The following is a 13,109-nucleotide window of genomic DNA, read 5'->3' as shown; positions in this document are numbered from 1 at the left end:
TGAGTACCGGGAATCATCCGCCCACTTCTCTTCTCAATGAACTTATTAGGGAAGACCATTGTCAGCCACTTTCCCAATATGTCACATGATGTTTCTCCCTGGGAAATTCAATCTGGGAATTTCCCACAGACATTTGCAGAATGACTAGTTCTTGGGATAAACGTCAACAGTTGAGACAGGAATATAAATCTGATCCTTATGTTCAGAATCCAGAATTCATTTCGCCCAGGTCACATCTTTGTGTCTGAAGAGAATGGGGTGTTGACCATCAAAACAGCACTGTTTACTGTAACACCTCCCGTTCCCTCCCAGGGCCCCACTTACACTCCTCCCATCTCTTCTCACCACCCACAGAAGATTTGAGAGGAAAATCACAGAAATGATGTGTGTACTCTGTAATTTTACTGCACTTGTGTTTTCTGTTGTGAAACAGTAATCCTGCCAACCTTAGAGTGACTTCCTCTGAGCCATCTCCACCTTGTCATTGCTAGGGCAGATAGATGGAAGATGATGGGGGACAAGTGAGAAATGAGGGAAGGACTGCAACTGGTCCTTTACCCCTTTCGCTACTAGGAATAAGAGCAATGCCTACCCTCCCCATCCTTATGGGGTGACTTTGGCTGTGGGCTGGAGAACTGTGGGGCCATCCATCTCTGGATTCATGGAAGTCTTCACCTTTGGTCCAACACAGAAGCAAACCCTGCATAATTAGAAACCTTCTGTCTGCAGAGGCCATCTACATACACTCCATTCTCCAATGCAGATGGTTATTTCTTCCTAACAGGATACTTACAAGTGTGTTTTCATTCTATTGGGGAGTGTTGGGGGGGGGGGGTAATGTGACATTGTCCCCAAGGGGGCAAAAATTAGTGCTTTGGAGGGTTTAAAAAAAAAAAAACTTAAGTTTTCACAATAGTTTGTGGCTTTCTAAAAGGTCACAGTCCATAAACAGCTCTATAATATGACTGTGGTATTAAAATATCATGGCAGAGGTGTGGGCAATCGTTTATTAAAAAGTCTAGTCTCATTAAGGGAGAGAGAATGGGAAAAGGGTAGAGAAACATTTACCTGTGCAAGCCGCCCTTAGGCTTAGTTGTTATGAAATGCCACTCTCCCAATCAGTCTGGGGAGTCCTCTGGATAGAATCGGACAGAGAGAATGCCTCTTTAAGGATCAGGGTACAGGGTCTCTGTTCCACTCAGGAAGAAAAGAGAAAGTGGTAAGGACCAGGCAGGTGTGGCTTCATGGGCAGCCAAGGTCCCTTAGTCAGGGCCTGGGGTCAGAGCAAGAGCCTGTCCCTGAAGCCTTGTCCCTTGGGGAAAGGAAATGGATCCCACTCACACCTCTGATGGTCCTAGACTCCCCTTGACCAAATAGGTGACTCCAAAGCTTGGAAGAAGAGTTCAAGAGGCTCAGAAAAACCTGGCACCTGTGTAAACAAACTTTTTACCTGAGTTAGAGAGGACCAGTAGTGGACATTTGTAGAGGAGCTGAAAAACCTATTTCTTCTATTGGAGAACGACTTCTGCTGTGGGGGCTATGCAGATGCCTTCTACCAGGAAGTCTAAATACCCCAAGAAAACGGTCCAACAGGATAAGGAGCAGCACAGGCAGCCCCCTCAGGTTTGCTGCAGCTCTCACCACTCCTTATTTTACAGAAGTTTCCTTTTGTTTTATTAATAAAAGCTGTCGTTTTCTTTTCCTCTAAATTGGGCCACGATGGTTGGTATTTGGGATGGATTTTTCAGACTCCAGTTACCAGTATCATCAGCTCAACCTACTGTCACCTATTGAGGACGGCTGACTTACCCTCCAAAAAGAATAACATAAAATACACAGGCATGAAAACAAGGTCTAAGGTTTCTGTTGATTGTATATCAACCCAGTGTGACTTTATATCAGCCTGTTCTGATGACTTCAGATCTGGAATAGGATGTAGTTGTTTCCTTCTCTAAAGGATACACCCCCACCCCACCCCAAAATACACATATATGCCCTGTGCATCGGATCTGGATCCACAAAGTCAGGAGACTTAAGATACACTTAATGTTACATTTTCAAATAACAGCAGTATGGTCTGATTCATTTTGGTCTGCTACCCATGTCTAAAAAGTCTGAGAACAGGACAGAGTATATTTGCTGATCCATTGTTTAAACTTTAGGTTTATCAACTGAACAGATATATCTGGTCCAGAAGCTAAGGGAAAACAAATTGAACATATTATTTGAAAATGTAAACTAACACATGCCAGGAGTGATGGAGCACACCCGTAATCCCAGCAACTCTGGAGGCTGAGGCAGAGGAACACAGAATTGAGGCCAGCTTTGGCAATTTATTGAAATCCTCTCTCAAAATTAAAAAATAAAAATGGCTTGGGATGTAGCTCAGTGGTAAAAAGCATCCCTGTTCAATTCCCAGTACTGAGAGGGAAAAAAAAGTTTATCCTGTGTTCCCTGACTTTGAGGACACCTTTTATATTACACACAAACTGTAAGATTTACCATTATTCAAGGATGTGGACTCTTAAGTGCTTTATGTGTTTGATTTTGCAGTGTTGGGGGATCAAATCCACGGCCTTCTGCATACTAGGCAAGTGCTCTACCATTGAACTACACCCCAGCCACATCTGGGTGCTTTATATATGTTAACTTTGCACAAGAACCTGTGAGTTTAGAATAGTATCCCTATCTTGTGGATTAAGAAATGGAGGCTCAAAATAGAGGTTGTAAAAAAAAATGCCAGCAGAGATCATGTTAACAATTAAAATAGGAGGCATTGGCCCACAAATAAATGATTAGTTCAAACTGATTGTTGCTAGACAGAAATTCAGGTCCCATCTTGCAAGATTTTTAAAATTTTCCACCGAAGCCAGATTTCTAGATTTGTGCTGAAATCCTGATTTTTAGACATTGGTAACTAATTAAATTTTTATACACTCTATATTGGCCAGGCCAAACAAATCCACAAGCAAATTCAGCAACAAACCTCTAGTTTGCAAACTCCAAGTCAAAGTAATTTGCTTAGGGTCTTACAACTACGAAATAGAAGGACAAGTCACAACCCAATTGAGCTAACCTCAACTCTCCTTCCTCTCAGGACACTGTGCAAGGAGCTACACCGAAAAGATTGAAAATTTGTTGAAAAGCTTCAACTTCTAAAGTTGCTGGTCTCCTATGGAAACAGCAGCTGTAGGAGGCTCTATAAGGAAGTGAGCAAGCACAGGGATTCTCAAGGGAGTGCCGAGAGCAGTAAGGAGCAAGGGGGTGTGGCTGGGATTCTAGCTCTTAAACCTTCACAGAATGCAGACATTTTAAATGCTATCTCTGTCCACCTTCTGGATTTAACTACTAGAAGAAAAGAAAATCAGGAAGCCCTTTTCCCCACCCAGAAGTGGATTTAACTTGAAGCTGTTATCTGAAACTTCCAAATGAAGGAAACCTCCTCTACAAGTCTCTTAATAGTATGCTTAACATATAAGTCCTGCTTCTGGTAACATTTACAGAGGCTGGGGATTTTATCCAACCATGTGCTAGGGTATCAGATTCCACCCCCCCAAAAAAAAACATAAATAAGACACTAGCAATCATCATATCACTAGTTTTAAAAGACTGTAGCACTTAAAGTGGGATGAACATTTGCCTTCATTTTCCTCTCTGGACTGTGTAAAAGGTTCTCCTGAAAAACAGCTGAGCCGACTTGCCTTATGGAGAATTAAAGAGCAGCACGCATGCACGCACACATAAGCAGCCATTTCTATAAATGCTTAAGAAAAGCACTGAGCCGAATGGCCCAGAACCCTGGAAATCCTATTCCTGAGTCTGACAGACTCTAGCTCACAGAGGCATTGCGGACCTTCGCAGCTGCACAACTGGACAGCTCCCTGAAGGAGAAAATGTCTTTGCTCAAGGTGGCAGTGGGTGTCTATGTGAACAACTGAACTCCGGGAACATGGCTGACAGGGCCAGGCCCGCCCAACAGCTGCCGGTGAGTAACACCCTGGTGGATACACCCCTACTTCACCCCCAGAGCCACGCTAAAGGTCACAACCCCCAATGCAGGCACATGCCTTTTATCAACTTTACAGATAGAAACTTTAAAAGGTGCTGTTTTATGGCAACCTAGATGCTGACCCTAAACAGGACCTAATTTTGCATTAACCACAGAAGAAATTCAGACTTATTCCTGTGCCAGCAGCCACCTCCACAAGAATCCTTCCTAAGGAAACAAATTGAGAGGCAGTTACACAGCCTTTCTTTTAAAAACCAAAAGCAAAAGTAAAGCAAAACGGAAAATCCCAACAAAGTATCATTTTGACACTCAAAGGCCCAGGGTCAATTCTTCAAAGTATCAACCCTTTACACCAAAAAAGCTACCTTTCCAAGCAACTCCAACAACCTCTTAAACATGGCGTCTTTAGGACAAGAGGGAAAAGCTGTTGAGGACCAACCCCCACCACCACCTTATCAGAACAGCAGTTAGAGATGAACCTTTCTAAAGATTGTCAGTATGTCGAAATGCTTTCCAACTTTTTCAGTGCATGTTAAATAGAACCAACAGAACTGGCTAACCAAGGTCCCTACAAGTCTCCAAAAGCCCAGCTTATACAGCAAATGTCTTTGCAGTCACATTCATTTGTCCAGCTTTGCTGCATGTTCTCCGGAGAGCAAGTCGACCTGGCAGCCTCCAGAGCGGCCCAACATTGACTACAGAGCCTTGACCTCGGGCAAGGACCACACCTCACTAACCGTGGTATTCAGGGGTGGAGCGCACGTCCCCAGTCACAGGGGGTAAAAATTAGCTCTGAAATTTCGCTTACTGAGAAGGTTAACTAGTGATGAAATTAACCCACCAACCACTACTTGATCAAACTCTTCTGCTGCCTGAAGCAGTGTCATTTTAAACCTCTCAGGGGAACTCTAGGCCAAATTTAAAACCACCTTGGCGAACCCTGAAAAGTAGCAGGCATCCAGCTAAGTGAGTCCTTAGTCATCCCTAAATGGCTCCATGTAAAATGTGCAGCTTCCCCCCACGTTTCGTCCACTTCGCTGCGACCCCACAACGGAATGAAATTAAAGATACGCCATCTGACTTTCCTACCGCCAGCGTCTACACAGCTGGGGTGGCCCCACCAAGGCTGGGTGCGGAGTCCCGGGGGCGGGGCGGGCCAGGGGCGGGGCGGGCCCCGATCCCCGCCAAGCCACGCAAAGCACTCGCTCTGCCCGCCAGTTTAAGGCTCTCCGTGGCTTCTAGACGCCAGAGACAATTAAGGAGAGAGTGAGCTTTCCACGTCTGCACGATTAAATTATTAAAGAGTTAAACAGCATCTTATCCAAAATGTTTGCACCCTCGAAGCCGAGTGCGGTGTCCTGAACGCCAAGGTACACTGCCCGGCCAAAGGTTAACCCCAGAGCGCGGGGGAAAGGACGACGCTGCTAACCTGTATGCACTCTGTAATGGGCTTTGAGATGGGAGGATTTTCCATAGACTTTCCCACAGCCACTGTAGGGGCACTTGTGCCTCTTTTCGGAGGCGTGTTTCCCTTTCGCAGCCACTCCAGGGTGGAGGAGGGAGAGCGGGCTGGGCGCGCTGCCAGGATCCTGTCTCTCCTCCGGGCTGTGGGAAGGACTCGACCCAGATTCGGTGGTCACGTCGCTGTCGGATCCCATATCCTCATCAGGACTCTCCAGACTGTCGCTGCACACCGATGGGGTCTGGATGGGTCGGTACTTGTTCAGATCCAACAAGCTCTTGGCAATGGTGACCAGCGTGCAGTAATCCTTCCAGGTGTCCCCCGGGTCACCGTGTTCCTTGGTCACCTCGCGCTCAGGTAGTCGCAGCCGCTCGGTTTCTGGAGCGCCCCCATGCTCCGACACCGCAGCGCGGTTCGAAATGGAAACCAGACACTGGGCAGCCACAAAGTCCATGTAGGCGGCCGCGGACATGGTGCGGGAGACAGCAGCCTCGGAGGCGCGGTCAAAGTTGGCGGTGGCTGCGGAGGTTCGGCTCCGGCTGCCCTGGCCTCGGACGACGAGCGCGGCGCGGCGCGGCGGCCAAGGGGGCGGGGGCGCGGGGCGCTTCCGACTCGCTAGAGCGCCGAGGCGACCTCAGCCCCTCATCTTTACGTAACCGTCAGCGCCTCCGCACGCAGCAGCCACGGCCCGGGGCTCCGCCGCGCCGCTGCCTCCCGCCACTGTCCCTGCCCTTCTCCGGGCGCGATCTCCACGACAGGCGCGCCGGCCCCTCGCAGCCGGCTCCCTTGGAAAGATGCCACACGTGGCGGTCGCAAGTTTAAACGACTGAAAACGCCCCCGAGGCGCCGGGAGAGGAAATTGCCAGAGAAGCACACGCCCTCGGCCGCCTCACCGTCGAGCCAAAGCCCCTAGACATTCACCCCACCACCCCGACGCGGGTGGCCAGGACCGGACCGAGCGCCAGGTCTAAGACACACTTTTCCCCCAGTCCACGGACGGCTGCTGAGCCCCTGCTCTGGCCGGTCCGCACCGTTCCGGCATTCTCTCGCTCAGTAACAATTTCGCAGAATCCCATCACGTCACAATCCAAACCCCCTCCAATTGGCCAGTGGGGAGGGTGATTCAACTCTGTTTACTTTCTCCCCCTGCCAGTCAGAACGGCCTTTCGGTGGAGAGGTGCGTCTAGAACTGAGGCGTGCGGCCAATCCGACTGTTCCGTTCCACTGCCTCGTGCTACCCCTACAGTCTCGAACGCTGACATTTAAAAGGGTAACGGCCGGAGGCAGGGAAGAAGCGGCCGCTCCTCCTTGGGGGTGCTGCGGGGTCCGACCGCCGGTCCACGCCTCCTGGCTCACTGGCCAGTTTGCAGAGCTTCGGGACACTTCCTCCCTAGTCAGTTGCACACGTCCAGTGACAAAAGACAACTTCAGTTTGGGTTTTCCAGCCTGCAAACAGTTAAGTGACTTCCTGCAAACGCTACAGTCCCAGCAACCAGCCTTCCAATCAAAAGTAAGTTGGTTGATGTCACTGGCATTCGCTCAGCCAATCAGAAGGACGTTCCGAAAGCCTGCGCTCGACACTTGTAAACGCGCAGAGCTGTAGTGAAACTGGACACATCTTTGTATTTTGTGTTGCTGGTAGTGAAGTTGAGCTATAGATGGGAGGACAGTGATGAGTAAGTGCAGTGTGAGTCTATAATTCTTTTAAAGCCCTCAATATGTCAGGACAAATTGTCCAAGAATAAAGACAAATGAGAAAGCATCAATTCATTTTTTTTTTTTTCATTTTTGTTTTTTGGATGAAACCTACTTTGGAGCAATTGTTTAAAAAGTCTCCCATCCAATACATTAATTATAAGCAATTCATACTTAAAAAAAAAAGAAAACAGCTAACAAAATTTCTTGTTTTAAAGCATGGACTTTGTCCAGATTGAAACATTCCATTTTTATTTTTTGCCCTGTCTCACTACTTCTATTTTTCTGGTGCAAGTTAGTCTAAGTAAAGCTTTTTTTTTGTTTTTTGAGTCCCTGGCCTTGTGCATGATAGAGAAGTGCTGTACCCATTGAGCCATTTCCTTATCCCCTTAGTATTGTTTTGCAACTATTTTAACCCACCTTCACATAAATGGAGACAAAAAAAAAAAATCCCTAATTTGTACTTTAAAAAAACAAAAAAACAAAAAAAAAAAAACAAAAACAAAAAAAACAAAACACCATTTTCTCTCCAGAGATCCTGGCATGATTGTTAGGGCCTGTTTCCTTTCCTTTCCTTTAGAAATGTGAAGACTGATTCAGAGAAGGTAGACAATGACAGATTTTAACAGAACTAAAATATCAATCTCCTGATTATGGTTCTTTCTGCTTCACCAACTGAATCCTTTGGTTTGTGAAACATTAACTGTGCTAAACAGAGTCTTAGGAACTGGAACCAGCCAGAAATCCTTAGCATTGAATACTGTGGCATTACTTGATCAACAATTAGTGTGGGTCTTAGAGTCTGATTAACTCAGTTTGCTTCTCCCCCTCATGAATGTGAGGTTGTTTTCCATCTTGATAGCAGTGAAAAGAATCTAAGGCTAATGTCTCTTGCAGGAGGCATCCTGTCAGCACAATTGATTAAAAATACATTTACTTTCCTGCCTGTGAGAGGTACCTGTTTCTATGTGATACAGATTCAGTGAGATCCAACTCTGAATCCCACTGGCTGTTAAACTTTGTTAACAAAGTTTGAGAAAGTTAAGCCAGGTTCTTGGTCTCCAAATGAGAGGTCTCAAATTAACCCTTCCAATTTGCAGACTAGGGTAGTTTATTGTTTATTTTTAATTTTTTTCATGGCATAGTATTCTTTTCATTTTTTAAACTTTATTTTACATCTTGAAATCCTGAGGATTTAACCCAGGGGCTCTCTACCATTGAGCTAGACTATACCATTAGTCCTTTTCTTTTCTTTAATTTTTATTTTCAGACAGGGTCACACTAAATTGTCCGGGGTGGCCTTCAACTTGCAATCCTGCTGCCTCAGTCTCCTGAGTAGCTGTGATTACAAGCATGGGCCATCAGGCCTGGCTAGGAGAGTTTATTTTTGCTTTTAAAGTGATACAGGAGCTGGGCATGGTGGTGCAAACCTGTAATCCCAGCAATTTAGGAGTCTGAGGCAAGAAGATTGCAAGTTCCAGGCCAGCCTCAGGAATTTAGTGAGGACTGAGCAGCTTAAGAAGACCCTGTCTCAAAATAAAAAATAAAAAGCACTAGGGACCCAGGTGTGGTGGTGCATGCCTGTTAATCCCAGTGGCATGGGAGGCTGAGGCAGAAAGATCATGAGTTCAAAGCCAGCCTCAACAATTTAGGAATGCACCTAGCAATTCAGTGAGACCCTGTCTCTCGAAATAAAATACAAAAAAAGGGCTGGTACGTGGCCCAGTGGTTAAGCACCCCTGGGTTCAATTTCCAGTACAAAAAAAAAAAAAATTCCCACAAGTCAAAAAGCACTGGGTATGTTGTACAGTGGTAAACACCCTGGGTTCAATCTTTAGTATCAAAAATTTAAAAATTAAAAAAAGTGGGGCTGGGATTGTGGCTCAGCGGTAGAGCGTTTGCCTAGCATGGGCAGGACCCGGGTTTGATTCTCAGCACCACATAAAAATAAAGGCATTGTGTTGTGTCCATCTACACCTAAGAAATATAAAAAAAAGGGGGGGGGGGCTGGGGATGTGGCTCAAGTGGTAATGCGCTCGCCTGGCATGCTTGCGGCCCGGGTTCAATCCTCAGCACCACATACAAAGATGTTGTGTCCACTGAAAACTAAAAAAATAAATAAATAAATATTTTTTTTTTAAAGTGACATAGGGAGGACATTGCAGTAGGTGATCACATGGTGAAGCAACATGTAGAAATATGATGCTGGTCAACCAAGAGCATTATCACCATCACCAGCATTATTCCAACCCCTTTCATGGAGGGCTTGTTCTGTGCCAGGCCCAGTACCAAACACCCGGTGTGTATCCTTCCAACAACCCCAAGAGGTAAGGATATCATGGTTTGCTAAAGTGAAGCCATCATGGAGTTTTTACAGTCTAATCCCCTTAATTTTAGAAATAAATTCACTGAAGCCCGAGGGAGTTTGCCTACTTCATGATTTTTCTGGGACAAGCTTTGTCCCCTAGGATACATGATTACTTAGAAATTATATTTTTGTTAGGTACATTGGCCCAAGCCTAAAATCCCAGCAACTAGGTAGGCTGAGGCAGGAGGATGCAAGTTCAAAACCAGTCTGGGCAATTTAGGGAGACTCTGTCTCAAAAACCAAACCAAACCAAACCAAACCAAACCAAACCAAACCAAACCAAACCAAACAAAAAGACCTGGGGATATAGCTCAGAGACAGAGTGAGTGCTCCTGGGTTCAATCTCCAGTAACACACACAAACAAGAAAGACAGAAATTGCATCTTGCTTCTTTGAGGCCCAACAAAAATACCAATGGGATCTCTTCAGGATCCTTATGATCATGGTCCACACCGCCCCCCAGACTAGTATTTACCTGACATCTCACTAGTGAAATAGATGCCATCTCAGGCTTGGGCCTGGTCGACTATAGATAGCTATAGGATTAACATCAGCATATTCCAGAAAAGCAAAGTCTGTATTTTTCCTTAAAGATTGTGATCCAGGAATTTGAATGCAGCAATCACCTTAAGGTTTTTGTTTGTTTGTTTTTTAGTACTAGGGATTTAACCCAGAGGCACTTTACCACTGAGCTACATCCCAGCCCCTACTCTCCAGCCCCTTTAGATTTTATAATCGAGACAGGGTCTCAGTAAGTTGCTAAAACCCGCCTCAAACTTGTGATTCTCCTGCCTCAGTCTCCTAAATTGCTGGGATTATAGGTGTGCTTCACTATGCCTGGCAATCACCTTAGGTATTAAATATATATAAACTTTTCCTTGTATACACTTTTCTCCTTAATTCTCACTAATTTCACTTTGTTTGCACTGAACATAAACCCTGAAGTCCCTGATTTACTCATTTCAGAGTTATAAAATAAGCTAATAAAAATTCCATCTATATGAATTCCTTTTACACATTTACAAACATCATTGTCGCTTGACTTGATTAAGAGAACAGTGAGCTAGACATGAGGAATGCAAAAGAGTATTTTCCATGGGATTTACACATTAAAAAACAGTTATATTTAAAATAACATCACAAATAATTTCTACATCAGAATTTTTTTCTTTCATTTTCAACAATGAAGTTTCCTTGCTGTGTTGGAATGTATTATAATAGTTTTATATATATATTTTTTGTACTAAGAATTGAACCCAGGGGCACTTAAACATTGAGTCCTTTTTATTTTTTATTTTGAGATAGTCTTGCTAAGTTGCTTAGGGCCTCACCTAGTTGCCGAGCCTGGCTTTGAACTTGTGATCCTTCTGCCTCAGCTTCCAGAGCCACTGGGATTACAGGCAGGAGCCACATACCCAGCCTGGTTTTATGATTAAAAACAGTTTATGTTGTTTTACTAGCATGTGGCTATCTCAGTTAAGTTTTGGGGAAATATCCTTAATTAATATGAATCATTCTTAATTATACAAATAATTTTCCAGTAATGTATACATCATAAATATGAGATGTTTTTCTTCCAAATTATTCTTTACAAATATGCATTTCAAATCCACATACACCAACTGGAAGAAGCAAGAAAATTCAGACTGTGCTTCTAGTTTATGTGTTTTTCTTTCTACATTCTGCTTAAGTCTTGCTTTATTATCCAAATTCTGAAAATGAAGCCTTATGAGCCTGTAACCAGAACTATGAGCCTTTTTTGTGTGTGCATTCTAAAATAATTGTCATTTTCATCTGCTAATAAGAGATAGTGCCTACAGTGTATGTACACCTTCCCACTTGTGTCACCAGTTAGGGGTACTGACCTCCTGGGCCTTGGATGAACACTGTGACCTCAGTCAACCTCCCTTGAGCTATTTCCTTAACTGTGAATTGATAGGATTAGATTAATACATCTCCATAGCCCCTTAAACTCCAAATACTCCCAGGGATCTTTAAAAAATCCTAGGGAAAAAACTGGAGCAAGACCTGAGTTATTAAATACCATCTCATCTGCTGTGCACTTACAAACGCTGTTCTTTATAGCAGTTAAGGTCAGAGTATCTTAAATCAATATTTAATGAGATGGCAGGCACAAATATGAATTTGTTCAGAATCTTTAACTTCATGGCTTCTTTTCTCAAACTGGTTTGTAGAAAGTGGCCTGGAGACTGAAAAAAATATCTATTCTTTCACCAAGGTAAGCTTTCCACCCTAACCGGCACAAAGGTTCTTTCCTGGCTGAAGGTTTTAGAGATTCCTGGGCCCCGCCCCTGGAGATTTTTTTTTTCCAACCCAGAGGAGGGCAGGGTTTCCCCACCTTGCTGGGTGGAGCTAATTACCTGGCGTTCAGTTTGACCTGCGTGTTGTGGGGTCTCTTCCCTGCTCAGGGCCCAGAATTCAGGCTTAAATCCTATTTTGTAGGTATTGGGTTCTGCCGATTTTGGCTTTTCTCACTCTTTCCTGCTGGGAGACGTGGACCATGCTGGGCAGAGCTGCCAGCCTCCAGGCGGGAAGGAAGGAGAACAGATGGCCCGCTGGGGGTAGGGGATCACGTGTCAGACCTCACTCTGGGATAGATCCAGGCCTCTCCCTGTCAGGGTCCAGGCTCTCCAGCTTCAGCGATCCCACCTAGGCACACGGAACATACTGGGGGAAAGCAGTTATCATTTTAGAGAAAGCAGGGAAATTAGGGAGGGGAGAGGCTGAAGAGATCGGGCTTCTAACCATGACAGTGATACTGGATTTGAGATACAACCCAGTAAAGACCAATCTGGTGAAATGCCCCTGACCAGAAGGAGTTAACACCCAGTGGCTGGAGGGGGATGGGAGCTCCGGTCCCCGCGAAAACTTGCACAACGCCCTACTTTACTTTCGCTCCACTTAGCAGCCTTCCGCAAAACTCCAGCCCTTTCCTTTACAGAGCAGAAAGGCCACCCGTTCATGCATATGCAGGAGGATAAGTTTAGCTCGCAGCCCCCTGCGCTCCCCTGAGCAGCCCCGCGTGGCGCTGGGTGAATCACCCGCCCTCGGGGGCGGGTGCTCTGCTGTGGCCGCAGACTGGCGGGCGACTCAGCCACTTGCGGGCCGCGCGCTGGGGCCTGGCATCGCCCTTTTAAAAAGTCTTCTGCAGGCGGCCGCCGCCGCAGCAGCCAGAGGAGGCGAGTTCATCTGAGGACAGTCCCAGTTCTCAGAAATCCCTTCCCTGCTGGAACATCAAGCTCCCTTTACTGCAGTTGAACAAACTGCCCTAGATTGGGGGATGAGGAACCCGCCCCAAACTCGTGCAAGGAGCTCGGGGCGCCTGCGCCCACGTGAGCTAACCTTGAAATTAGCCCCCGCACCTGGGCGGGAGCAGGAGAGGGCGGGAAGGGGCGGGAGCCGGATGGTGGCCCCCTGCGGCCCTAGCTCTTGGGTTCGCACCTTCCGTGTGCGTGTACTGCTCCTCCACCCTGTTTCATAACTCTAGCGTGATTGCTCTCTCCCCCCACCCCCAATCTCCGGAGTAAGAAGGGTGTGGGGTGTGTTGGGAGAGG

General features: G+C 46.0%; 1 protein-coding gene across 1 annotated transcript in view; it reads right to left on the bottom strand.

The window, feature by feature from the left end:
- Klf9 (KLF transcription factor 9) overlaps positions 1–7,198 on the bottom strand; it is a 30,583-nt gene extending 23,385 nt beyond the window's left edge. Inside the window, exon 1 of the mRNA XM_026389214.2 lies at positions 5,439–7,198. Within this exon, the coding sequence (XP_026244999.1) occupies positions 5,439–5,943 (505 nt within the window). The 5' untranslated portion in view covers positions 5,944–7,198. The remainder of the gene's footprint in view (positions 1–5,438) is intronic.
- Positions 7,199–13,109: the final 5,911 nt, after the last annotated feature.

This window comes from Urocitellus parryii, chromosome 4 (genome assembly GCF_045843805.1).
Source record: "Urocitellus parryii isolate mUroPar1 chromosome 4, mUroPar1.hap1, whole genome shotgun sequence".
In the NCBI taxonomy this organism is placed as follows: domain Eukaryota; kingdom Metazoa; phylum Chordata; class Mammalia; order Rodentia; family Sciuridae; genus Urocitellus; species Urocitellus parryii.
Note: the sequence above shows the minus strand (reverse complement) of the source record. Positions and strands in the feature narration are given on the sequence as shown.